This window comes from Panthera pardus, unplaced genomic scaffold (genome assembly GCF_024362965.1).
Source record: "Panthera pardus isolate Hobbes unplaced genomic scaffold, ASM2436296v1 HiC_scaffold_3, whole genome shotgun sequence".
Lineage (NCBI taxonomy): Eukaryota > Metazoa > Chordata > Mammalia > Carnivora > Felidae > Panthera > Panthera pardus.
In genome coordinates, this window is record NW_026526876.1 from 2,119,451 (window position 1) to 2,145,709 (window position 26,259).

General features: G+C 58.4%; 2 protein-coding genes across 5 annotated transcripts in view; one reads left to right on the forward strand and one right to left on the reverse strand.

The window, feature by feature from the left end:
* EPN2 (epsin 2) overlaps positions 1 to 9,595 on the forward strand; it is an 85,058-nt gene extending 75,463 nt beyond the window's left edge. For 2 of the 3 annotated variants that reach the window (XM_053892679.1, XM_053892681.1), the window contains 4 exons: positions 1,706 to 1,879; positions 2,452 to 2,538; positions 4,584 to 4,799; positions 6,759 to 7,175. In XM_053892679.1, the coding sequence (XP_053748654.1) occupies positions 1,706 to 1,879; positions 2,452 to 2,538; positions 4,584 to 4,799; positions 6,759 to 7,057 (776 nt within the window). In that variant the 3' untranslated portion in view covers positions 7,058 to 7,175. Of the gene's footprint in view, positions 1 to 1,705; positions 1,880 to 2,451; positions 2,539 to 4,583; positions 4,800 to 6,758 lie in introns of all 3 variants that reach the window. The other variant, XM_053892680.1, reaches the window with a different exon arrangement.
* Positions 1 to 26,259, reverse strand: part of B9D1 (B9 domain containing 1) — a 186,825-nt gene that overhangs the window by 157,160 nt on the left and 3,406 nt on the right. The window contains exons 3-7 of one of the 2 annotated variants that reach the window (XM_053892683.1): positions 25,263 to 25,374; positions 20,207 to 20,303; positions 19,033 to 19,095; positions 15,169 to 15,236; positions 14,743 to 14,904 (exon numbers count right to left, since the gene is read on the reverse strand). In XM_053892683.1, the coding sequence (XP_053748658.1) occupies positions 14,762 to 14,904; positions 15,169 to 15,236; positions 19,033 to 19,095; positions 20,207 to 20,303; positions 25,263 to 25,374 (483 nt within the window). In that variant the 3' untranslated portion in view covers positions 14,743 to 14,761. Of the gene's footprint in view, positions 1 to 14,607; positions 14,905 to 15,168; positions 15,237 to 19,032; positions 19,096 to 20,206; positions 20,304 to 25,262; positions 25,375 to 26,259 lie in introns of those variants that run through there. The other variant, XM_019413316.2, reaches the window with a different exon arrangement.

Consider the following 26,259-nt stretch of genomic DNA (forward strand, 5'->3'; position numbering starts at 1 on the left):
AGTGTCTGACTTCTGCTCAGGACACGATCTCGCGGTCCGTGAGTTCGAGCCCCGCGTCAGGCTCTGTGCTGACAGCTCGGAGCCTGGAGCCTGCTTCAGATTCTGTGTCTCCCTCTCTCTCTGCCCCTCCCCTGCTCATTCTCTGCCTCTCTCTCTGTCAAAAATAAACATTAAAAAAAAAAAAAAAAAGATACCTTAAGGAGAGTGAAAAGAAAAGCCACAAATTGGGAGGTAACATTAATGGAACATTATGAACATTAATGCAGGGAACATTAATGAGATTATGGGGCAGTTCCCAGAGCACCAGGACTTGCACCCACACAGCATAAGGCATGACTGTGGAGGCCACACGGGCATCACTCGGTGAAGGGGAAGGAGCTTCGACCGAGGGCCTCACACGTATGAGCGCACTTGGGGATGAGAACCAAAGCAAAACCTAGCCAGTGCCTTCAGCGGACCAATCACATGTGGGCACCCCCTGCCCCGCCACGGAGCGGAATATTATACAACCGTAAAAAGGAACACGTTTCCACTGCACGTCAACGCAGGTGAAATCTCCCAAATAAAATGTGGCGTGCGTGAATAGAGCAGGCCGTACAGGATGTGTACATTTATATATAGGTAAGAAAGGCACAGCTGATCGATAGGTTGTGTAAGGCTGCCTCTATGGGGTAGAGGGGGAAGTCGAAGGAAGGGCTAACACGAAATTGATGAGGATTGGGGTGGGGCCACCATTGCGGGGGGCACTTCTCCCTGAAAGGCAGCAGTGGCTTTTAGTTTGTTTTTACTTTTTCGCATGTTTGTTTTTGAGGGAGAGACAGAGCACAAGCGGGGGAGGGGCAGAGACAGAGACAGAGACAGGATCTGAAGCTGACTCTAGGCTCCGAGCTGTCAGCACAGAGCCTAATGCGGGGCTCGAACTCACAGACCCCGAGATCATGACCTGAGCTGATGATGCCAGACACTTAACCGATTGGGCCACCCAGGCTGACAGCCAAGCTGTGGCTTTTAAACATTGTTGTGACTCCATCAGAAGCTACAGGTGCAGGTTGTGTGTCCGTGCTTACGCGTGAGAAACGCCCCGTATCTGTGTGTGACCGAGGTGAAGGACTGGTACAACAGGATCGACCCCTTATATTAGGTGCATTCTCTTTTACTCTTTTGAAAACCGGTTGTGACCCACTAAGTTGATTTGCCACTGACGGTTTGAAAACATTTTATTGCCTAGGTACATAGGCATTTGCTTCTGATTCCTTTTCACATACACCTCTGTTTTATTCACCGTCTGTCAAAAGCAGAAACCACTCAAAGCAAGTGGGGACGGGATGCTGCCAGGGCCTGTGGCTGGAGCAGCAGATGGGCAGGGCTCGTTCCTTGGAGGAAGCCTGTGGACTCCGGGGAGACGGGCTCGAACTTAGCTCGGGAGGCTCCTCGCGAGACCGTGTATGGCGGGGACTTTGGAAAGGTTCTCCGCGGTTTCCTGTCTGGTCCCTTCCCAGCAGGCCAGGCCCAGTGCACTCCCCAGGGTGGGCACCCCCGATGGCTGTCGGCCCTGGCCTTCAGCTCTGTCCAGCTTTGCTGGCGTGGGACAGCACCCTTTGGGTGACTGCCTGTCTTGACATGGGGCCCAGCGTCCTCTCCTTTCTCTCCCCAGCCGCCCAGTGCTCTCCGAGGATGTATCTGAGCCTACCCTGCCTTTCCACAGGTGCCAAGCCAGCTGCCCCCGTCGACCCGTGGGGAGTGCCCACCGGAGCCAGCATACCCTCCGTCTCCAAGGGCTCGGACCCCTGGGCAGCCCCACAGCAGCAGGCCCCCAGTGCTGGGAAAACAGCCGACGCCTGGGCCGCAGCCTCGGCCGCCAAGCCTGTTTCGGCCACTGGTGAGACCTCCCTCTGCCCAGGCTCCGAGGGCCCCTTTGGGCCCCATGCCTTCCCCTCTTCTGGCTCTGTGGCGTGGGATCTGTGGGTTTGCCTACATTTGCTGCTGCTACCCCATCACCTGCAGCCTTTGTCCCCAGTCTCCCGATGCCACAAGCCCACCGTGAAGGGTGAGCTCACAGGTCTTCTGGGCACTGTGCCTCTGTCCAGAGGGAGCTTCCTGAGGGGGTCTGGGCGGGCTACCCTCTGGGCGCTCCTTCCAGTAGCTTCCTACAGGCTCTATCCAAGTCTCGAAACCTAGCTCCCAAGTACCTCCACCCACGTTAGCGCCTCCTTCAGTCTGGGGTTGGGGCAGGCGGGAGCAGTCGCAGGCAGGCGCCCCCACACCGTGTCCTGGGAGGCCAGGATCCTCGGCCTGGCCCCCTCCCAGACCACCAGGTGACCCTGAGCCCCGTGCGATGGGGTAGACCTCTCCCCTCCTGCTCCCAGCACACCCCTGGGTTGTAGACTGGACGGCAGAATCGCGGGGTCATGTTGATGTGCCCACAGTCACCGGCCTCTTATGTTCACCCAGGGGCCTTTGATCTCTTCAGTAATTTGAATGGTACAATTAAAGATGACTTTTCTGAATTTGACAACCTCCGAACTTCAAAAAGAACAGGTATGTGAAAGATGGTAGTCGTTTCCATAACGTCTGTGCCTTTGACCAGCCCAGTTGTTGCAGAAATAATCGGCTTTCAAGACCTATCGACTTCCTGCATTTTGTTGTGTTTTGGTCTCGGGAGCTGTAAGTGGCCGATTGCAGGAATTCACACATTGGCAGTGAAAAGTCATGCGGTTGGGTTTTTCTTTCACCCCGTCCTGGTGTCGGGCCTGGGTTTCCTGTCTCATTCACCTCTCTGCCTCGGCCCCGCCCCCAAACCCCAGAGGCTGCCTGCACGAGCTCCAGCCCAGCATGGGCCCCCGCTGTCCAGCCTGAGCCGCTATGACTGTCTTCTTTCCTCCCGAGTCCCCACTCCCCAAGCTGCCCCTTTTGCAGACAGCCTGAGCTCTGGGCCTGGACACGGTGTCTCTGCCCGACTTCGTCACCCCCGTTGTGGCTCCCACCCAGTGCCTGTCAGAGGCCCAGGCCCAGTGCCCCCGGGGCTGGCGGGGCATCAGGGCAGGTAGGGTACAGAGAGACCGGACCAGGGGGAGGGGGCCGAGGCCAGAGGCCAGGGACAGAGCCAGGCTGTCTCTGTCCGTCTCCGGCCACGCCTCCCAGCTACATAGAGCAACTTCTCTCCTTTCTCTTTCCTCTCTCAGCTTCTCCCCGTGCCCTCCCCGTTCTCCATTTGCCCCCCACCCCCCACCCCCTTCCTCCCTCCCACCTCCTCCCACCCCTTCCCCCAGCTACAGCTACAGGCCTGGCTGGCCCTGGTCTAAGGTACGAGCAGCCTGGTGCCCCGGGTCACCCCTCGGGCCCCCTCTCAGCTCAGGGGACCAGAGGCCACATAGAACGTGCTGCTTCTTGGGGTCTTTCTTTCGCTGCGTTAAAAAAACAAAATGCCATGCGTGTCCTCTGCGGGCCAACTTACAACCTAACTGTCCTGGCCCACCCACGCGTGCCTCAGCGAGAAGGCGGTGTGGCTTCTTTGTGTGGACATCGTTCCGTGGACTTGCAAAATAGGTACCCCCAATTCTAGAGCTATTTCCACTGCAGAAAATTTGGGAAAGTTTGTGGAAGGAAATGAAAATCATCTGTAATCCTTCCACCCACCCCAGCCGCTGTGTATGTTTTCTGGGCTCTGTGTATACGGTCTTTTTTGTTCCGCTCATACTGTCCGATGGAGTTGGGTCCTCCCGCCTCTCCTCCTTTACAGAAGAACAACGGATTGAAAAATGGAAAAATTTTTCTCAGGACATAAAAAAAAAAAAAAAGACTTCAGCAACTATTCCATCGCTGTGTAATATTCTCCTTGCGTTGCTCAGCGGTAATTTATTTGATCTGTAACTTTTGGGAGGACATTTTAGGTTGATTCCAGGTTTCGCTCAAGTAAATAATGCTGCTGTGAACAGCCTGGTGCTTACATCCCTGTTCACATTTCGCATTATTTCCCAAGACTGGATTCCTAGAAATGGGATTACCGAGTGGAGAGTATGACCATTTTTAAGAACCCTTAACCCCATTGCCGCGTTGCATCTTGGCCAAGCACACTGCGTTCCCACCAGCCTGTCTCAGTACACCCTCTGTTGGCTGAATTTTTGAAAATAATTTGCTTTCTTCTCCATCAAGAAATTCACGTTCATTGTAGAAAATGGACAGTGAACACACACCAAAAAGTAAGCTGCTCGTGCCCAGCCAGCAACCTGAAGGAGCACCCCGGTATTTTGGGGGGGGGGGGGTAATCATGCTGTCTGCGTTGTCTTGTCACCTGCTTGTCTTCACGTAACGTTGTGATACGGCTCTTCCCTCATCATCGCGTCTTCTGTCCCTGCGCTCTGGGTTTGGTTATGTGAACCGGGGGTCCTGGGAGCTGCCCCTGTGGCCGACTGTCCCCGGTCGGGTCTGTTGGAAACGGCCCTGCACCGAACATCCCGTCTTCTGCGTGGCCACGCGGGGTGCCCCCCGGAATGCCTGTGTCTCGCTTGGGACTCTCCTGGGGTTGGCGTCTCGGGGCCCCACCCTCCGCTCTCACCGTGCCCGCGTGTGTCCCTATCTTGCAGCTGAGGCGGTGGCCTCTCCACCGTCCCAAAACAACGGAACTACAAGCCCCGACCCCTTTGAGTCTCAGCCCCTGACCGCCGCCTCGAGCAAGCCCAGCAGTTCCCGGAAAACCCCCGAGTCCTTCCTGGGCCCCAACGCGGCCCTGGTGAACCTGGACTCGCTGGTGACCAGGCCAGCCCCGCCGGCCCAGTCCCTCAACCCGTTCCTGGCACCAGGTATGCGCACCTCCCGCCCCCCCCCCCCCCCCCCCCCCCCCCCCCGGTCGTCCGCCCTTCCTGAGAACGGGTTTGGGGCAGGCCTCGGGCCCTGACCTCTCCTCCATCCCTCGGGGGGCGCTTCCTGCCGTGTCCCACACGGTGGTGCCAGATGCTCAGAGGCATGGCCGCAATTGCTGGGCTTCAGCGGGCAGGGGTGTGAACGCCGGTGTGCAGTGGTGGGGTGGGGGCTGGAAGACGGCCCCTCTCCTCAGGTAGACCGAGACCCCTGAGCGGAAGCTGTCCCTGACGCGGTGCCCTTGGCCAGGGAGACCCTCCGGCAAGCACCGCCTCCTGGCCGGGCGAGGGCAGTGGTGGGGTGAGGAGGGGCCGGAGTTTGCTGCCCAGCTTTCCACTCTCTGGGGGCCACTTTCCAGGGACCCATGGACCCTCACTTCAGCCCCGCGAGGGGCTGGATTCTGCCTTTCCAGGGCTCGGAACCCCACCTTCCCATCCCTGTGTGTGTCCTCCCTGCCGGCAGGCTCCTTCTAAAGGCCCGCTCTCCACCCTCAAAGGCTCCGTGTGGACAAGCCCCCAGCCCTTGCTTTAGCGTCCAGGGCTGCTGTGGCCGGCTTGGCCCTGCCTTCTCTGCCCCTGCACTCACACCCTCAGCTGCCCCGAGCCCCTCTGCTTTCCCTGCCCGGAGCGCCCTCCCTCCGGTGGGAGATCACAGTCCTTCTCGGCACCCAGCCCAGATAACCCTCTCCCTCCGGGGACCGACGCCCCCGAGATTTCCCAGCAAGGCCTTGGGAGCCCCAAGGGCCGGGATGTTATCACATTCAGGGCGTTCAGTCTGAAGCGCACCGCAAGACAGATCTGAAGCCCTGGGCCGCGGCCCCTCATAGAACCCTGCAGAAAAGAGGGACCCCAGGACTTAGAAGAGTTGAGGGTGGGGACCCTGGGGCAGAAGTGGGGTGTGTGGAGGGCCTGGTCCTGCCCAACCCTGTGATGGGCAAGGACGTGGTTGCTCCTTGCTCCCTGTGCAGGATGAGAACCCAGTGTCTAAGCCAGGCTGGCCTTCCCCCCCCCTCCCCCCGGTGGCCCGCCATCCCTCCCCCCACCACTCACCCGGCGGCGCCCCGCCATCCCTCCTCAGGGGCTTCTGCTACCTCTAAGGTGGCCCTGCTCCAGCAGGGCTGATCTGCAGGGTTACCAGGGGCTGGTGCGGGGACGCTGGCTGTGCCCTCAGCAGGGCGTGTGTCTCCCCAGGGTGGGGCAGAGAGCGGGCAGGGCAGCGTCTCCTGGTGGTGACCTGTGGGGGTGCCCTCAGCAGGCAGCCTTCGTGCTCTGGGGCTGGGCTGCTTTGGAGACTCAGTGCTGGCAGCTCTCGCGTTTTTGGCAGAACATCAACGGACATTTTTGTTGAAAGCTGGGGAAAGGTTTTATGACGTATGATAAATTCTGGACATGCTGGGTAAGACATGGCTGCATGCACTTCTTGACTGCGGGGCTTCTCAGAGCCTTTATCATGCCAGCCCTTGGGTCCCAGGGCCCAGCATGGGGACTGCCACCCTCCAGCAGCAGTTCCCAGCTCCCCCTCTGCCCTCCTCATTCCCGGCCCCCCGTGGTCACGGAGCGTGGCACGCGGAACACGGGAGCAGTGCCGGCTGTTCGTCGTGAGGGAGCCCCACGAGCTGGGCACGTTGCTGGCACTGCCCCATTCAGGCTTTGGGGCTCTGGATGAGTCCCTTGGCCTCTCACAGCCTCGGTCTCCTCACGCGGACACCGGAGACCCAGCCGGCAGATGCGTGTGCGCGTGCAGAATAGCGTGTGCGAAACAGCGGGCGCCGGGAAGGGCTGTTCCCAGAGGGGTGGACTGCGGAGAGCACGTGCTCCCGGTGGCCGCCAGCTTCCGGCCCTTGGACCTGGGGATGGATGTTGTCCTGACGAGGGCCGCTGTCCCTCCTGCTCTCTCCTCAGGTGCAGCCGCAGCCTCGGCCCCTGTCAACCCCTTCCAGGTGAACCAGCCCCAGCCGCTGACGCTGAACCAGCTGCGGGGGAGCCCAGTCCTGGGGACCAGCACGTCCTTTGGGCCGAGCCCGGGGGTGGAGCCCGTGGCTGTGGCCTCCATGACCTCCACAGCCCCGCACCCAGCTCTGGGGGGCAGCGGTTCCTCCCTGACGCCACTGGGCCCCGCCACGATGAACATGGGGGGCAGTGTGGGCATCCCCCCGTCGGCAGCTCAGGCCGCCGGCACAACCAACCCTTTCCTCCTCTAGTGCCCGGGCCTGGGACCCACCACAGAGCGAATGCCCAGAGCACCTGTGCCTGAGGACGCCCAGCAGGGACTCGATTGCAGAAGGGGGGGGTGGGTGTTAGGGCTTTCCACTTCCGGCTTCCTGATAAAAGGGTTGCCTCTACGGCCCCGATCCTCAGACTCGAGCGGCGGCCGGCCTGCTAGACGTCAGACCCGGCACGCGGGTCTCCGCGCCTTCTGAGGCCGCCGCTCGCCCGTCCCTGGCCTGTAGCCCGACCCTGCCCGGTCGCCTCCCCGCGTCCCCCCCACCCCCCACCCCGAGCGTGAGGTCCCGGCTCCTGTGGAGATTGGCCAGCTCTCTGGGGCCTTGGATGAGGGGGCGGGAATTGTCCGTGTCGCCCTTGCCCTGAACCTCAGCCCGAGGGCCTCTGGGACGCTGCCTGGCCTGGGCCTTGGGACAGCCACCGTGTCTTTGCCCCTGACCTCCAGCCCTAGCAGGACCCAGGCAGTCCCAGGTGTGGACGGAATGAAGCACCAGCTCCATGAGACGCTCACCTTTTGGGGACGTGGTTGTGCATATTTTATTTTCCTTTGACTCGTGTGTGAGTTCAAAGTAACCACCACCACCGTGGAACAACTCGAATTAAATCCACTAGAGCAAGCTTTAAACTAATCTGAGCATAACCCCGCCACGTGGCTCTATGCTTGTATACGTTTGCACATATTTTGTTTAGTACAGTTTCATATTTGAGTTTGCAGAATTATCTAATAGTCTTTTTTTGGCTAATATTTTTATAACGTGGTTCTTATTTAACTGTCTAGTTTTGATAGAATTTACCAGGTCTGGCTCAATTAAGATATTGGCACGTGTCATGTTAGTGGTTTAAATGCTCTTATTTATGGTTTTAACTCTAAGAAAATTTAAATAGGAAGAGACAAAAAAAAATGCCTTATGGAAAAACTAAAGCAGATTCTTTATAGGGAAAAATATGGGAATTTGATTACACATAAAAGATGATGTTTATTTAAAAAAAACAAAACCTACAACAGCAACAACGACAACATCCCAGCCTCCAGTCGCCTTTTCCTTTCTTTCACTCCCTTTTTTTGGTGACTTCCCAAACTGATTGATTTGTAGCCTTTTGGGCTAGATCCTGAGAGAGGCTATTTTTCTTACCAATACACCACCGTCAAGAAAGTTAAAGAAAAAAAAAAAATCCAATGTATGAATGTGACTCACCAGTTTGTATCGGCTAATTCCCTTTTGTAACTGAAGGCACGCGCAGATCGACAAAGGACTTCCGTTGGCAGTGGAAATCTGAAACGGAAGAGGCGTCTTGAACCTTGTGTCTGTGATCTCCTCTGTCTTAATCCGCACTCAGGGTGAAGATGGGGACGGCGTGGAGATGGCGGGTGTCTGGGGGTGCCCGTGGCTCCCTGGGGACAGCCTCCAGGCCCAGAGGGGTGAGGGACCGGGGCTGGCCCTGACCCACCCGGCTGCGAACCCCAGACACACACACTGCAGACTTAAAAATAATCATCTCTTATTTTGGAGAGGAGGGGGAAAAAAAAGTCCTTCTCACACAATAGATTTTTAACAAACGTGCACTAATCTCACCCCCCTCTCCTGCTTCCCCCCGCCCCCCACCACTGTAAGAAAAGTATGAAGTCATGAAATAAAGACCAGAAAGGATGCGCTTCTCCCCAGGGAAGGGACCCCCCCCCCCCCCCCCAAATCCCGCGTCTGGTCAGCCTGCCTGGCGGGCGTTCCGGTCTTCCTTTCCGCCCTGGACTTTTCGACCCCGACCCCAAGGGCAGCGGACCCCGCCCCCGGCCATCCTCCGCCCCCTCGCTGGTTCCAGGAGGAGATGTGACCCTGAGCACCGCCCTGAGAGCCGTAAGATGCCCGGTGGCGAGCGGGCGGAGTCAGAATTGCCTTCTCAGGCCACTCCTGTTTGCTATTTTTACAAGCTCACCGTGCTGCTCCGAGAGGCCGTCCTCCGGCCCCAGGAGCCACCGCCGGAGCTCCTAACCGGCCACACCTCGGCCAGAGCCGGAGGCCCGGGGCTGGACCACGGGCCCCGGCGGCGTCTGGCCTCTTCCGACCTGGGGGAGGGGCCTCTGCAGGCCGCTTCCCCAGGGAGGTGCTTTCACTCGTATGGTGCGAGCCCGGACCCCGTCACAGGCCAGCAGACCAAACCTGACTACTTGGCCAGTGATTCTTGGTCACAGTCAAGACCCCTTCCTGACGTGACTTTGAGGCCCCCACATGGTAGCCACTGGGCCACCGAGGCCCCAGGAGACCCCCGTCCCTCCCCGCCTCCCGGCCCAGGCCCGTCCCAGGCGCCTCGTCCCTGTTGCCTGCTGCACTGATCATGAAGCCACCGGCCGCTGCCACACGTGTAACACACATGCCCTCACGCCCCCTCCCGATGGGCACCGTGGTAGGGGTGTCACCCAGCCCTTTTCTCAGTCCCAGGGGCCGGTGGCTGGTTTTGAACTTGTGTTGACTATTGATACTTATTTACTGTACAAATATAATTTATCATTTGTATCATGATGCGGTTTCTGGCTGTGTCCTTCCCTCACCCCCCTCTGCACGTCAGTCCAGCCACGCAGGAGAGGGGTGGGCAGGAGCAGGGGGAACGGTGGCGAGGTGCATGCCCCGTGGTGGGCATGCGGCTTGGCTTCCCTCCCGTGAGGGCCCCTCGCCCCAAGCTCTGCCCCGGGGCAGCCCTGCACACGCACCTCTCGGCCGAAGACCTGGCCTGGCGTCCGCTCCGGGAGCAGGACTCAGCAGGGACCCTGGGGAGGGTTTGCCTGAGTCCAGAGCAGCTGGGAGCGCCCCTCTGCCAGGGTGCCCTGGGTTACGCTGCGTCGAAAGCCACCTGTCCGTGGCATGACAACCCGCTTACTTCTTACAGAGTCCAGTGCCTGGTTGGTCGGGCGGCTCTCCAAGCAGTGATCGGGGACCCCAGCTGCTCCTTCTCGCGACACCGCCACCTTCGACACACGTGGCCCTGAGGTCTGCGGGGAAGGCAGTGAGCGAGCAGAGCGAGGAGTGTGAGGTTTCACGAGGGCCAAGTCTGGCGGTGGCTTCTCCCCGAACCCTCGCCAGCACCGGCCCCAGGGCTCCAGCTAGGAGCAGGGAAAGGGGGGAATGCAGGCTTCCTTTGTGCCCTGGGGGACGGGATGTGAGTTGGGTTAATGCGGCTGGTCTCTGTCACAGCAGGCCTTGTGGCCGCCAAATGCAGATTTCATCCTTTTGCACATAGAGTGTACCCCTACCCCCGAGGGCAGCATCCTAGGGTCGCACACAGAACCACCAGAGAGCGTATGTGGGGGTAATTTGTTACACGGCAGTAGAGAACAAGCACACACAGAATTCTGCCCTATTTCCTTGCTGTCTTACCCTCATATTGTTCTGACTTCCTGCAGCCCCTGTTGAGGCCATTTGGGATAACGGGAGGAGCGTCACCCCTTAAACCTGATACTTCCCGGGAGGCTACTTGTCCCGATGAGAAGTTTTACTAGGACTTTAGTGTCCCAACCAGTTTTGTTTCTTCCCTCTTCCCGTCTGTTTCTTATCTGTTCCCCCAAGTCCCATCGGCTTCTAGAAACCAATTCCTTTTCCAACCTCTCCATGCCCCCAAAGTTCTGGATTCGCCGTTTCTGTCACTCAGCTTTCCTGAGCTCACCGCTTCACTGTGCTAGCTTTCCAAGTGCAAGGATCGCTCAAGGGAGGTTTGAAATGGGTCGGGCCTATGAGTGGTGAACGAACATCTTTCAAACCTACGTTTCTTTGGCCAGAACAACTCACAGGGACCCACCTGTGTACCACGGGGCCCTGGGAAAACGCAGTCTTCTTGTGAGCCGAGGAGAAAAAGGAGATGTTCTAGTGAGCACACAGCTTTCTCACGGTGGAGGACAGAGGGAACAGCGAGGGGTGACCTCGGGGCCATCCCCTTTGACTGTTCTTTGTGTGGATGGTCACAGATCTCCACCCTGCTTCCCCAGTTCCCAGGCACAGAATACCCTCAGCTTCTGAAGTTTCTAGCATCCTCCTGACTGGGAAGAGGCACGAGGCAGCTTTCTGAGGAGATGGTCACATTCTACACCTTGACAAGGAGGATGAAGGGTACGCATTGGTGGAAACTCAGCGCGTGCGTGAAAATTAAGATTTCTGCATTTCATTGCACGTAAATGTCCCCTCAAAAGAAATGGCACCTGAAAAACAGGTACCGAACCCTAGTTAAGGAGAGGCGTGCTGACATGTTGCAGAAGGAGGTGTAGTGATGTCTGAGGTCTATTTTGCACTAAAACTTGGACGGATGGAAGGGGGAAGGCGAACGCAAGGGTGGGGAGATGGCGACAGGAGTCTAGGCGGCTAATATGCAGCCGGCCATTCACTGGGACATTCCAGCTTTTTCCATGTTTAAACATGTTAATAAGAAAATGTTGATAAATTAAAAAACTGCAAAACAGAGGCACCTGGGTGGCTCAGTCGGTTGAGCATCTGACTTCAGCTCAGGTCACGATCTCACAGCTCGTGAGTTCGAGCCCCGCGTCGGGCTCTGTGCTGACAGCTCGGACTCTGGAGCCTGCTTCGGATTCTGTGTCTCCCTCTCTCTCTGCCCCTCCCCTGCTCATGCTCTCTCTCTCTCTCAAAAATAAACATTAAAAAAATTTTTTTAACTGCAAAATGGAAGAGGACGAGAGGAGGGTGAAGCACGCTACGTCATCGGTGCTGGCACGCTGGGCCTGATGGGAGGGGTTCGGCCCCTCAGAGCTGCAGGAAGGTGAGGAGGAGAGAGGAGAGGCATGTGGAGGGCCCGGGTTTCACTGGGTGCAGCTGTTCGCAAGCCAAGAGCCGCGTGGAGCTCAAACTCACAAACCCCAAGATGAAGAGTCCCATGCTCTTCTGACTGAGCCACCCAGGCGCCGTCTTGGATCATTTCCTTCTCCTCGTGAGCCCTGCAGCTGAGGGTGAGGGCTCCTGGAGGTTGGAAGAGGGACAAAGACGTGGAGGAGTTTTCTCTGAGATGCCGGCAGAGCTGTCTGGGGAGAGCGGGGTCCGCCTGCAGCCGCGAGGCAGCCCTGGCCGCGGACCGAGCCTGGCAGTCCTGTCCTGGCCTCTGTGACCATGCCCCGGCCCCGCAGCACCGCGCGGGCCCAGGGCTAGCTTTCATAGGGCCCAGGATGGCCGGGTGAGGACACGGGAGGGGACACGGGCACAGCAGTTGAGGGCATCGGATGAACGTGCCTGTAGTGACAACTGTGACTTTTTTTTTTTTTTTCTTTAACTTACATCCAAATCAGTTCGCATCTAGCGCAACAATGATTTCAGGAGTAGATTCCTTAGCGCCCCTCCCCCATTGAGCCCATCCCCCCTCCCACCACCCCTCCCGTAACCCTCCGTTTGTTCTCCATATTTATGAGTCTCTTCTGTTTTGTCCCCCTTCCTGTTTTTGTATTATTTTTGCTTCCCTTCCCTTATGTTCATCTGTTTTGTCTCTTAAAGTCCTCGTATGAGTGAAGTCATACGATATTTGTCTTCCTCTGACTCATTTCACTTAGCACAATACCCTCCAGTTCCACCCACGTAGTTGCAAATGGCAAGATGTCATTCTTTTTGATTGCCGAGTAATCCTCCATTGTAAATATAGACCACATCTTCTTTATCCATTTATCCATCGACATCTGGGCTCTTTCCATTCTTTGCCTATTGTCGATAGTGCTGCTAGAAACACGGGGGTGCATGTGTCCCTTCGAAACAGCACACCTGTATCCCTTGGATAAATGCCTAGTAGTGCAGTTGCTGGGTCCTAGGGTAGTTCTGTTTTTAGTTTCTTGAGGAACCTCCATACTGTTTTCTAGAGCGGCTGCACCAGTTCACATTCCCAGACAACTGTGAGTTCTGAACTGGGCAGGGAGGAAAGGAGAGGAGGGGCTGATGGCCGGCACGAAGGGGGTGGTGGGCAGCTTGGAGGACCCGGATGCAATGGACTGTTGAGGGGGGACCGCAGGAAAGGAACCACAAGGTGGGGAGGGAGTGGGCTGGGAGGGGGAAGCCTGGGTGGCTCTCTTGGAGGCAATGGTAACAAGAAACAGGTGGTGGGATGGGCGGCTGCTGAGGGGCAAGGCCAAGGTCACGGCAAGGGAGGAGGCTGAGGAAGAGGCCAAGTCGTGGGAAGGGTCATCTGCGTAGGTGGTGAAGTTGTCACGATTAGCTGGAGGGGCGCCTGGGTGGCTCAGTCGGTTGAGCGTCCCAACTCTTGATTTCGGCTCAGGTTGTGACCACACCGTCAAGGGATGGGGCCCAACGTCGGGCTTTGCTGTGGTAGGATGGAGCCTGATGGGAATTTCTCTCTTTCCCTCTCTCTCTGCCCCTTCCCCACTTGTGATTGCTCTCTCTCTCTCAAAATAAACTTAAGAAAAAAGAATAGCCGGAGAAAAAGGCCGAGGGCAAGGTAGTCAGGTCTCTGGTGGACGTCAGTCCTGGGGGCTGGGACACGAAGGCGGAAATGCTGCTGGGAGCCAGGACGAAGCTCATCTCTGGGCCCGTGGGACATGGCGTGTGGCAGCAAAAAGACACCGTTTAAGAGGGCTGTGAGCATAAGCGGCCAGGACTTGTTGGGGGGGGGGGGGGAAGAGTGTGGCCAGGGACAGTGCAGGTTTCAGCACAGGACAGAGGTGGAGGGAACTTTGCATTCAGAGAAGAGGCTCAGTATCCTAGGAATTTTGCTGACGACAGACCACACGTTCCAGAGCACACAGGGAGCTGGGGGCTGGGGCCGGGGGTGCCCGGGCAGCACAAAGTTCTGGTGCAGAGAGAACTGAGTGAGGTAAAGGACAGAACGGGGTCCGCTCAGTAGTGTCGGAGGCCAGGTTCCAATTGCAGGGCAGTGTGTAGGGGCGAGGCTGGTGGCCTTCAGGCCGGGAGCCAGGGGGTTACCAAGAGCTGGGCGCAGGCACCTTGCGGCTTCCCTTAAATCAGGCCCATGCAGCGCCAGGCGGCGAGGAACCCCGGGCGAGCTCTGGCTCCCGTTCCCAGGCTGAGGGCAGGCTGGGTGACCACCAAGCCACGGGGACCTGTGCGTTGAGAGGGCTCAGCTCCCAAAGTGCAGGCTGCTGGGCTGCACGGCGCACCCTCCTGTCCCGTGGGAGACCAGAAAGCTGGGATTCCGGCGCCTCCCCGCCTCTGGGAGGACTGCAGCCTGGGCTGCGGGGTTGGGGGCCGGCAGAGGGCAGGCCGGGAGGCCCCTCCTTGCAGCTCCTACCGACGGGGCTCTGTCTTCTTGCCAAGGGAAGCAGGCGGTCACACCCCACAGCGGGCACCGCGGCCGGGCACCCAGCAAGCCCGGCCTTGGGGACACACCTGTGTTAGGGATGAGCGTGTTGAGGCGAAGAAAAGGCCGCACAGCCACGAGTGGCAGAACCGGGCTTGGAGCGAGGCTCACAGCCTAGGTGGCTGTCTCGCCGGCCGTGCCTCTCTCGGGGCAGCTTCAGTCCCTTCGCCGGACAGGGTCGGGGGAGGGGCCAAAGGGGAGAGGAGGCAGCTCCAGGCCCGGGTTCTGTGAAAAGGTGATGCTTTATTATATAAAAACCTCCACCCACCCCCTTTCCCAGTCCCACGAGGCCACGCGTCAAGCAGATGTATCCGAGGCCAACTCTCTGGAAGGACAACCTGCTTTGTCTGAGGACGACCGGTCCGGGCTGGGTGCCTTCACAGGGGGAGTCCTGGCGGCGGGCTGGGCCCGGGGACGCCCTGCGTGTCAGAAGGCCCAGTGTCATAGCCCAGCTTCCTCATGTCCTTGGTCACCACGTTGAAGAGGAGAGTGACAAAGCCCTGAGAGCGGACGCGGGTCACTGGGAAGAGAAGGGCAGCATCAGCTGGGCTGCTTTGGGAGTCTCTCGGCCTCAGCGTTTTCTCCTGTAAAATGGGAATGACTGCCGGCCCGTGCCCCTCCCTGGGAGGTGCTCTGGGGAAATGCCTGGGCCCTGCCCCTGCAGTCCCTCTGCGTGTCTGGCGGGTCTCTGGCTTCTACCCTGTTGCGTGGGGGTCTCCCCAGTCTCTCCCAGGCTCCAGCTTGCCTGTGGGGTGGGGGTGGGGTTGAGGGGATCAAGCTTTACCTTCCCGGCCTTCACCCTGAGCCACCACCTTGGGGTCTGTGTACTCGGGCCGCCGTCCCATGAACCAGCTGGAAGACAGGAGACCCTGGGTGAGCAGATCCTTCGCCTGGCCGTCCCTCAGCCCCGAGACACGGGCTCTCCGCTTACTTCAGAAACCAGCAGCCCTCCTCCAAGCCCTGTCCTAGGGCCGGGCCCTGGGCAGAACCTTCCCACGCCACCTCCCTCTGCCCGGGAAGGCGAGGCTGGGTGCCATGTGTGGCTTCCAGCAGGCGTGTGGGGCTCTGTGCCCCACCCCTCCTCAGCTGGATGCTGGGCTTTCCCATCACAGTCACCCATGGCTTTGAGGGTCATGTGGGGCTGGGGGCACAGTGGGAGCCCAAGTGGAAATCCCAGAAAGAGGATGGCAGCATGAGGTGCCCCCCCCCCCCAACCCCCATGTGGGAGTTCAGCATCCCTGGGGCGGGCAGAGAGGCCAGACCTGGGCTCTCCACTTTCCTCTCAATGGTGCGGGATCCCGCGCAAGTCACTTACCATGTCTGAACCCTTGAGCCCCAGTGCCTCTCACCTGTACCTAATGGTACCTAGCTCCCCGGGCTCTAGGTGAACGCACTCTGTCAACTACCATGAGAAACATTAACCCTCCTATTTATGCCTCTCGCATAAATGCACCTGCCCCAAGTGTGGGCTTGCTCTGGGGTGACCGACACGATCACCTGACTCCGCAGTCACTGATATGAGGGGTGCACACTCAGTGCCAGGGACCCTGCCATGCCCACTGTCCACCTGCCCCTCACAGGGGCCCTGGTCTGTAAACCCCGCCTGTCAGAGGCTAAGGGCGGTGTGGTGACATGCCCAAGGCTACAGGCAGGGAGGTGAGGTGGGGCCTCCCCTCCGTCCCAGTTCAGCCCCAGGCCCTGCGGCCAGAGCCTCGCCTCCAACACATGCATTCAGGCCGGGGAAACCCTCCCGGGGCCCATTCCCGGCCGGGTGGGCCAGGTGTCCCATGCAGGAGCACCTCCAGCCTGCGTTCTGGGCCCCGGCTGGTGGCAGGGGGGACCAGTGATGTAGCTGTGGGCGGTGGGCTCCCCACAGGGAAGGAGGCCCCTCTATCGGTCCAGGCCCAGGTTCCGGCATTCCCAGAGCAGGCTCTGCCCTGCCTCCCGCTACGGTGGCCTGCACTCCACGCCCAGCGAAGCCACCCTTCCCGAGCAACACCCCTCCAGCTCCAGCTGGAGTCACCCCTTGGCCCAGGCCACCCCGACTGAGACAGCCCCGGCCCCCAGCCCACCGGCTGCTGCCCAGGGGAGGAAGCAATGTCTGCCCCCTGCTTTCTGCAGCTCCAGCGACACCCAGTAAGGGGCTCACTGGCTCCCAGCTGAGAGAGAGAGAGAGAGAGAGAGAGATGGGAGGGGGACTGGGAAGCCAGGGTTCCAGCCAGGGCTGGATGGGCGTATCGCCACTTCTCTGTGCCTCGGCGTCTCCATCTGAGGAGTGGGGCTGTGCACCTCGCAGGCACGGGAAGCAGCCACCACGAGCGTGGCACACCCCGAGCACCCATACCCAGAGCTACCAGAGCCAGTGCGTTGCTTCCTCTCCTGAGGCCCAGGAGGGCAGACGCTTCAGGGTAGGGTAGAGCGTCCGTCCAGGCAAGGGCCTGAGGCAGGGAGGGCTGCAGGGGGCTGGAGGAACCAAGTCAGAGGGCATGTGCGGGCAGGGGAGAGGGCCCGAGGGCAGCAGGGCAGGAGAACGCAGGGCCTCGCAACATCCTAGCTGAAGTTAACGGAGATGTGCTCGAGTGGTTTCTAAAGCTGTTTTAGAAAACCATTTTTGTCGCTACGTGAAGACTAGATGGGAGGCGCTGTCATAGGCTGGATAATGGCCCCCAAGATATCAGGTCCTAATCCCTGGAACTTGCAAATGCGACCTTATTTGGGAAAAGGACCTTTGCACGTGAGATTAAGGTGAGGATCTTTAACGTGGGGAGACTGTCCTGGATTATCTGGATGGACCCTAAATGCCATCACCAGTGTCCTAAGAGAGGCGGAGGGAGATGTGACACAGGGGAGGAGGTGACATGTGAGGTCATACACATGACTGCAGAGGACACTGGAGCGATGCAGCCGCAGCCACCAGGAGCAGGAAGGGGCTGGGAACAGATTGTCCTCTAGAGTCTTGGCGGGGGGGGGGGGGGGGGGGGGGGGGGAGCGGGGGGAGCGCGCCCTGCCGGGTACCTTGATCGCAGCCCAGTGATACTGACTTTGGACCATGAGAAAAAAATGTCTGTCATTTAAGCCTCGAGTTGGTCGTGATTGGTTACAGCAGCCCAGGAAACTAATACGGGGCTGAGTGGGCCGGGCCAGGCCAGGCCAGGCGGCCGCGGGGGCAGGAACGAGAAGTCTCCTGCGGGAGCAAAGGCCACTGGGAGGCAGTTACACGCCGGCCTCCATGCGCGCCGGGCCACGTCTGGGTAGATTCTGATCAAACCGCCTTCGCTAATCAGACCTTCCTCTGGTGTCTGCAGTCCAAGCACACGCGGCCTTGCCCAGAGGAGACGGTCCCCTGCCCCGAGCTGCTGTCCCTAGGGCACTGGCAGAAACTTCGCCTGCCGTGTGAGCCGTAAGGCCTAACTTCCTCAGCAACGAAACCCTTTCCTCAGAGGGCCCTGGCCCTGAGACCCAGGCTGCCCTCAGCGCGGCATGAACGCCCCGGCCCCGGGCAGCTGTGTGGGCTCAAAGCCCTTAACCTCCCGGGACCCGCCGACGGGCACCGCCCCCACTTTCCCGACGGTCCCACGGGGCGGGTGGCGTCCTCTCTAGCTTCCGCTGGCCCAGGGCACCGGCTAATAAGCCCCTTCCAGTCACGGTGGCCTCCCAGAGGGCAGGGGGCACCCCAGTTCGCCCCTCTCCCGGGACCCAGAACTCAGGGGGGCCTCCCTGGTTCAGGTCCAGCGCCGTCCCTCTGCGCAGCAGGGCTCCGGCCAAGGCTCACCCCGATACCGGCCAGGCCTGCCGGGGGCTGCTCGTCGGCTGCCACCCGGGGAGCCAGACGGTCCTCCATTTCCCCCACGTCGTCCTGCCTGTGAGCAGAGGGCCCGGGGCCCACTCCTGGCTGAGCTGGCGGGGAGCAGGGGCGGCTGGCCGCTGCGCTAAGCTGACAGGAGCTTCTGGCCCCGACCTCGAGTCGGCCGGCCCTCCGAGCTTCGACGCGGAGGCGGTGAGGGGCAAGAGGCCTGGGCCCGGTCTCCCCCACATCCGTGCGCCAGCCTCCCTGCCTCCCGGGTGTCCCTCCCCCTCCCCCCCGCACCACCACTTACCAGCGACACCCCGTCCTTGCCGCTCCTCACACACGAAGCCCGTGGGCCTTGCACATGCAGTTTTCCTATGTCTGGAACATTCCTTCCCCACATCGCCCACCCTGGCCCTTACCTCTGCTCTAGTCTCTGCACAGATGTCACCCCCTTGAAGAGGCCCCGCTGTGAGGCATTTCCTGACGGAAACTGCCGACCAGGAGTATCGTTGCCGTTCTGTTCGGCTCTTACTGCTGTACCCTCCCGCGTCCTATCTTTTTAACGTCATATTATGCCACGAGCATTTCCCCATCTGCTCTGCTCTGAACAAAGGCTGTTAACGCGGCCCAGGGTAACGGCGCACGGCCTTACGCGGCCGGAACGGTGGCTGAAGGGAGCCCAGTGACCCCCGGAAACCACACAGCCCCCGCTTCCATTTGTCCCCAGAGACAGAGCAGCAGGAGGATGCGACGAGGTTGCCCGGCACAAGTGAGGGGGGGAACGTGACAGCCCTCCCTGCGCCCCCCCCCCCCCTTAGGTCAGAAGGAGGGGCTGGAGGCGACGCGTACGAAACTCACCTCGTAAACTTTTGCAGTCTAGACGTGGATTCTGGGACAAACATGGGGATGGTCCTTTTGTGCCTGAAACAAATGTTTTCACGGACACGTGTGTCGAGTCACAGAAGAGTGACGAACTTCCTGAGCCTCCCGCGAGCAGGAGCTGTCAGGCGGGCGGTGCCAGGTCAGCGGCAAGGCCCGCACCCACCGGGCCCGGGCTGGGTGCTGAGAGCCGGGAGGCTGAGGTGGGGAGAGCGGGCCCGGCCTCTCAGAGGCCCGAGGCCCCGCGAGTCTTGTTTCTTTCAAAGGGTCAGGAGGATACAGACGGCTACAGCAGTCCGGCCCGGGGTCCCGGCTCACGCGCCCCTCCGAGGCTCCGGCCTCCACACGTCCAAAGGTGCCGCCACCTCCACGGCCCAGTTTGGACGCCCTTCCTCCGGGAAGCCCCTGACAATCCCCCGGACCTTCCCCGCCGTGGCCACCTGCCCCAGGCCTGCCCCTCACACCCCGTCCCCCACTCCTCTCCACACACCTCCCCTCACGTCTTGCACTTTCTGTCTCGGCAACGAGACTCCTCAGGGCATTTGGTGCCCGCTGTCCCTCCATCTTCCTCCACCATCTCCAGACAAACTCCCGTCCTCTGGGCCCCAGAACACGCTGTGTCCATACCCTGTCACCGTGCTTAAGAACACGGTCGCTCCTCTCCGTCTGTGTCTACTAGTCTGGGGGCTTCCGAGGAAGGGCCCAGGCGGTCACACTAACGCCAGCAGGGCCGGGCACAGAAGGGGTATTAGCGAGAGCTCGCGGGACGCTGAGTGGCGCGGAAAGAGAGGCGTGGATGGAGTCTGAGCCGCAGCCCCAAACTGCCTGCGAACTCTGTCGCTGGGCCCAGCCCCTCGCAGGATACCCCCCGGTGCTTCCTGCCGGGGCCTCTGACACTCCCCCCACCCACCCACTGTCTCAGGGGGTGGGGGGCAGCCCTAGGTTCACCCATGTGGGTCTCCTTCCAGATATGGACTCTAACCCACAGCCCCCAAGCCGAGTTGCCCAGGCGCCTGGGGACCCCAGTGCATCCCCAGCCTAGAGGTGACATCCGTCCCAGGAAAAGGCCTGCTGGGGTTGCCCTGGTTCTCAGCCAGCACGGCCCAGCAAGGGAGGGACTGCGGCCCAGGGACCAGTCAGAGCCAGGACCTACCTGCCGGGCGAGAAAGGCAAGTGCACTGCCCCATAGCCTCGAACCACATCGTTCCCAAACACGTCTGGTCCGTACACACTGAGCACGATCTGTGGCCCTTGGGAAGGACAAGACGAAAGGTCAGCAGGTGACGAAACTGGGGGTGGGGGGAAGGTGCCAGGCAGAGAACACGGATGGTGCTCAAAGCCCTCGGGGCTGTGGCTGCGCAGAGGGCAGGAGTGGACACGGGTCCCGTCCCCTGGGTCCGTATATTCATCCTCTGAATGTAGGGATGAAATCACTGCCCCAGGTGACAGGTGAGGTGAGTGGGTCCGGCCCCCAGGCAATGACCTGCCTTCCCAGCCTCTCGGTTTCCTCCTAAGACCAGGAGAGTAGTGCCTGACACAGAAGTGCTCCGTGTTAGGGAGAGGATCGTACCAAACAACGCGTGCCGAACACAGTACTTTGGTTTTACCCATTTTTTAAAAACTTTATACGAACGGAATCCTATAGTATGTGTATTGTTACTTAGCTTTTTCCTTTTTTTAATTATTTTTATTTATTCATTTATTTTATGTTTTATTTATTTTTGAGAGAGAGACAGACAGAGTGCGAGCAGGGGAGGGACAGAGAGGGAGACATAGAATCCAAAGCAGGCTCCAGGCTCCGAGTTGTCAGCACAGAACCCAATGCGGGGTTTGAGCCCATGAACCATGAGATCACGACCTGTGTGGAAGTCGGACGCTCAACCGACTGAACCACCCAGACGCCCCTCTTTTTTTTTTTTTTTTTTTTTTTTAATTTTAGAGAGAGAGAGCATGAGCAGGGGAGAGGGGCAGAGGGAGAGAGAGAGACTCTTAAGCAGGCTCTTAAGCAGGTGGCTCAGCACCAAGCCCCATGCGGGACTCGATCCCACAACCCTGGGATCATGACATGAGCCAAAATCAAAAGTCAGACGCTCGGGGCGCCTGGGTGGCGCAGTCGGTTAAGCGTCCGACTTCAGCCAGGTCACGATCTCGCGGTCCGTGAGTTCGAGCCCCGCGTCAGGCTCTGGGCTGATGGCTCGGAGCCTGGAGCCTGTTTCCGATTCTGTGTCTCCCTCTCTCTCTGCCCCTCCCCCGTTCATGCTCTGTCTCTCTCTGTCCCAAAAAAAAAAAAAAAAAAAAAAAAAAAAAACATTAAAAAAAAAAAAAAAAACATTGAAAAAAGTCAGACGCTCAACTGACTGAGCCGCCCAGGCGCCCCGGGATCCAGCTTCTTTATACTTCCACATCACGTTTGTGAGATTCTATCAAACTGTCATGTACGGGGTTTTGCTCGTTTTCAACGCTGGGTAACATTCTAGCTCCGGACAGAGAATGAGGACGTGGTTCACTCTAGTGCCGATGGACACGTGGGTGGTTGCTCCTTGGGGGACCCCCCGATGGGGAGACTATGCGCTCCCTGCTACTCTCGTCCAAGCTCCGGCCCCCTGTGCACGCACGTTTCTGCTGGGTACGTGTCCGGGGCGTCCCGCGGGGTACGCACACACTCGGGCTGAAAAGAGAACGCGGGGCCGTCTCCCAAAGGGGTCGTGTCACCCACACACTCCCGCCCGTGATTGGAGTTCCCTTCACACCACATGCTCACGAAGCTTAGGATCCTTCCTCCAGCATTCTCCCCTGAGCTATTCTGGTGCGTGGGCTGCGGCACCTCACGGTGGCTTTTAATTTTTAATATTTATTTATGTTTTTCAGAGAGGAAGAACATGAGCAGGGGAGGGGCAGAGAGAGAGGGAGACACAGAAACCTAAATAGGCTCCAGGCTCCGAGGTGGCAGCACAGAGCCCGACGCGGGGCTCGAACTCACAAGCTGTGAGATCATGACCTGAGCCCAAGTCAAAGGCTGAGACGGAGCCACCCAGGCGCCCCTCACGGTGGCTTTCATTTGCATTTTCCTTAACTGTAATCTTTCTTACTAAAACAAAGCTGAGGCCCTGCTCTGTGTCTTGTCACTCAGATGTCCCCTTTTGTGAAGTATCCGCTCAGTCTCTTGCCCGTTTTTCTACCGGATGGATCTTTTTCTCATTGACGTGTAATGTGTACATGTGTGAATTCTGCGGCCTGTCTTTTCGGGCCAATTGCCGTCTTCTGATGAATAGAAGCCTTTAGTTTGAGTATGGCCAAATCCCTGGATCTTTCCTTTAAGAAGTCCTTTGAAGGGGCGCCTGGGTGGCTCAGTCAGTTAAGCGTCTGACTTCAGCCCAGGTCATTATCTCACAGTTCATGAGCTCGAGCCTCGCGTGGGGCCCTCTGCTATCTGCTTGGAGCCCACTTTGGATCCTGTCCCCCCCTCTCTCTGCCCCTCCTCTGCTCGTTCTCTCTCCCCCTCTCTTTGAAAAAGTCTTCCCTTCCCTGCTATCATGGCTCTAGCGTCCTAGGCTGTCTTTCTGAAGCTTTACTACTTTGCTTTCACATTTCGATTTACACATCCACCTGGACCTGACTTTTGTGTACGTGTGGTAGGATGCGGGGATCCGGTTTCCTTCCCTGCGCATATCTGACTGTCCCGGTACCTTTTATCAAAGACCCCGGCTTTCCCCTCCTGCTCCACAGTGCCCTTTGTCACAAATCAACTGCCTACGTAGGCTTAGGTCTGTCTTGGGGCTCTCTCTGGATCTGTCTGTCTGTCCACGTGCCAGAACTACACTTAGTTATTCTGCTTTAAAATTAAATTGAAGCTCGATGTGTGGTGGAACAAGTTCCATTTTGATCTTGTAAGGAATTTCTTTTTAAAATGCCACTTTCGATTCACTTTTTATGCACGCATTTTAGTTACTTTTATACAGAAAGCCACTGGTTTTTGTGTGCCCATCTCATATCCAGCATCCATGGAAACTTATTAATTCTATAACTTCTCTGTAGGTCATTTTGCACATTCTTTAAAAAAATTTGTTTACGTTTATTTATTTGAGAGAGAAAGAGGGTGGGCAGGGGATGGACACACACACAGAGAGAGAGAGAGAGAGAGAGACAGAGAGAGAGAGAGAAAGAGAGAGATTGAGAATCCCAAGCAGGCTCTGCACTGTCAGTGTAGACCCTGATGCAGGGTTCAAGCTCATGAACCGTGAGATCATGACGGGAGCCTAAACCAAGAGTCAGATGCTCAACCGACTGAGCCACCCGGGCGCCCCCATTTTGCACCCTCTACATACACAAGGTTACCTGTGCAAAACAATTTTGTTCTCCCTAATTCTTATGCCTTTTGTTTGTGATGGTGCCAGCAGGAAGGAAATTTCACTTAGGAGAGGTGATATTTGCTCTAAGTGTTTTATAGAGAACCTTCATCAGATTAAGAAAGTTTCCTCCTGTTCCTAGTTTGCTAAGTGTTTACCACGAATGGATGTCGAATTTTATCTTGGTTTCTTCATTTATAGGGATGATTGTGACTTTCCTTCTTTTTAAAGCAGTGAATCACACTGGTTGATTTCAGATGTTCCACGTACAAGCTTTGTATTTCTGGAATAAACCGTACTTGTTCAGGATGTATTATCCCCCTTCCATCCTGCTAGACTTGGCTTACGGATATTTCGTTTGGGAGTTTTGGCCACCATGTTCCGGGTCTGGAATGATCTGGAGCCGGGCTGCTTCTCCCTTCCTCCCAGGGTGCAGCACCTCGAGGTCTCCGTCCGAGTTGCAGGGGCTTTGTTGATTCTTGTGCCCCGAACCCAGTGCAGCTGTCAAAAGTCTCAGTCAGCCTCTCAGTCACCTCTGGTGGAGTCAGCAAATACTTGCAGGGGTGATGTGAGCGGGATCGTGTCTCTAGATTTTGTTTTCTCCCGGCTCTTGGCCTGGTGACTCTCCAATACTTGGCCAGCTCCCTGAGGCCTTCAAAGAGTCGTGTTTGTTTTTGCTTCTTAGTAGTTTATCCACCTCTCCTAGCTTTCCTCAGCAGCAGGAGACTGTTCCGTAATCCAGAGCCCCGTTCCAGGAAGCCTATGGAATGGGGCGCCTGGGTGGCTCTGTCAGTTAAGCGTCCGACTTTCGCTCAGGTCGTGATCTCATGGTTCGTGGGTTCGAGCCCCACGTCGGGCTCTGTGCTGACAGCTCAGAGCCTGGAGCTGCTTCAAATTCTGTGTCTCTCCCTCTTTCTGGCCCTCCCCCACTTGTGCTCTCTCTCTCTCTCAAAAATAAATTAACATTAAAAAAAAAAAAAAAAGCATCTATTGAAGCATCTTACTCCTGGATAAAGACAAGATGCAGTCCAGGCAGCCCTGCTCCGGACCCTCTGTACCCAGTAAGCCTAGGCCCCAGGCCACACGAGGCAGAAAGGCCCAGGCTATGAAATCAGATGGACCTGAAAGCCGGTCCACACTCAGCTCCTAGCTATAAAGTTGAAGGCAAATGACGTCACTTTCTGTGTCAGTTTCCTAATGTGGGAAAAGAAATGGAATGCAATCTGTCCACCACATAGGATTAGGAAGCTAGGAAAAGCACACATGGGGGGAGTATTCACAGCCCCTTTGGAGCGACCCCAGACTTTGCACACAGTAGGCGGTTATTAAGCGAGAGCGAATTCCAACTACTGGACAAGGCAGATCGTAAACACTGCAAGCAACGAGGGCGCTGGGAAGGAGGCCAGAGATGGCAGCGGGAAGGGGTGTCCCAGGCAGAGGGGACAGTACGAACCAAGCCTCGGAGAGGTGACTCGAGGGATGTGCACAGGAGGTGTGGACGGCTCCGGTCTGGCCGCAGCACAAGACACGATCGCAAGCTGAGAGCCTTGCAGGCCAGACCGCCACAGCCACGGACACCAGGCTGTGCCCTTCCCAGCCCCAGAGCTGTCCAAGGCGCAGGCCGGGGCCTCACCCGATTGGCTCTGAGCTCCCAAAATGTCAACTGCACAGCATGTAGACGAACTGGGGTGGGGAAGTGGGGGGAAGCGGCCAGGTGTCAAGAGAGCCCACGGCAAGGCTGACATAAGGGTCCCGGAGGTGGGCAGTGGAGAGCCGAGAGCGGACAGTGGTGGCAGGATGAGGGCCGGACTGTCCTGGGGGCGCCTCCCCGTCCCGGTCCCCGTAGGGCCCCCGGGGACTCACAGCCATAGGGGTTGGTGCTTTTAAAGGTGACGTCGATGGGGAAGTTCCACACCAGCGCCTGCCGCACGTCTCGGCTCTTGGATGTGATCTGTGAGATGCCCTCCTCCAGACCCTGTGAGCACAGAGACAGTGACAGCCCGAGCTCCAGCTGCCATGCACGCCCCCTACCTGGGTGGGCGGGCGGGAGGGCTGTGTCCTTCCCTTCTGCCCACATGCTAACTTCCCAACAACAGGGTCTGCGAGGTCACGGAGCAGCTCCTAGGTCTCTCCGGGTTTTATTTCGTTCGAGCTTGACGGCCTGGAGCCAACTGGGCGCAAGCAAGTTCTCCCCTCGCCAGCCCGAGGAACCGGCTCCGGCCGGCCGGCCCCTCGGATGTCACCGATTTCACCCCGACGCTTCCTGTCGGGGCACAAGTGCGTGCGATTTTGCCCATCACCAAACAGTCCTGCCCTCCTTGTTCCTCCACCCGTCAACCTGTTCGATGCTCCCTGCCAAGCAAAACTCCTTGAAAGGTCTGTCCGTTACTCTCTGGCTCCAGTTCCTTCTCTGCTTTTCTTTTGAGAAGCGACTTCAGTCTGGCTACAGGCTCCCACTCTACCAACGTGTTTTTGTGGCGTAGCACCAGTGACCCCAGCATCGCTGTATCTATGGACACTTCTCTGTCCTCAGTTCACCTGACCCAGTGGCAGCGCTGGACCCGGCCGATCGCTTCCTGACACGCTCCCCCTGCGTGGTTTCTGGGACACGGTACGTACGTACGTCTTTGGGTCTTTCCTCCTCACGGGAGGGGTGGTCCCCACTGTTGCTCTCAGCACTTGCTCCTGTCGTGTGGGAGCGTCCCGGGGCTCCGTGTTGGGACGCTCCTCTAACCGGCAGTCGTGACCTCAGCCATCTCGGGGCCGCCGACGTGGTCTGGGTGTGGCTGATTCCCAGACCCGTGTCTCCAGCCTGGTCCTTGCCTCCGACCTGCAGATCAGCACGGCCCCACCCCCAGTG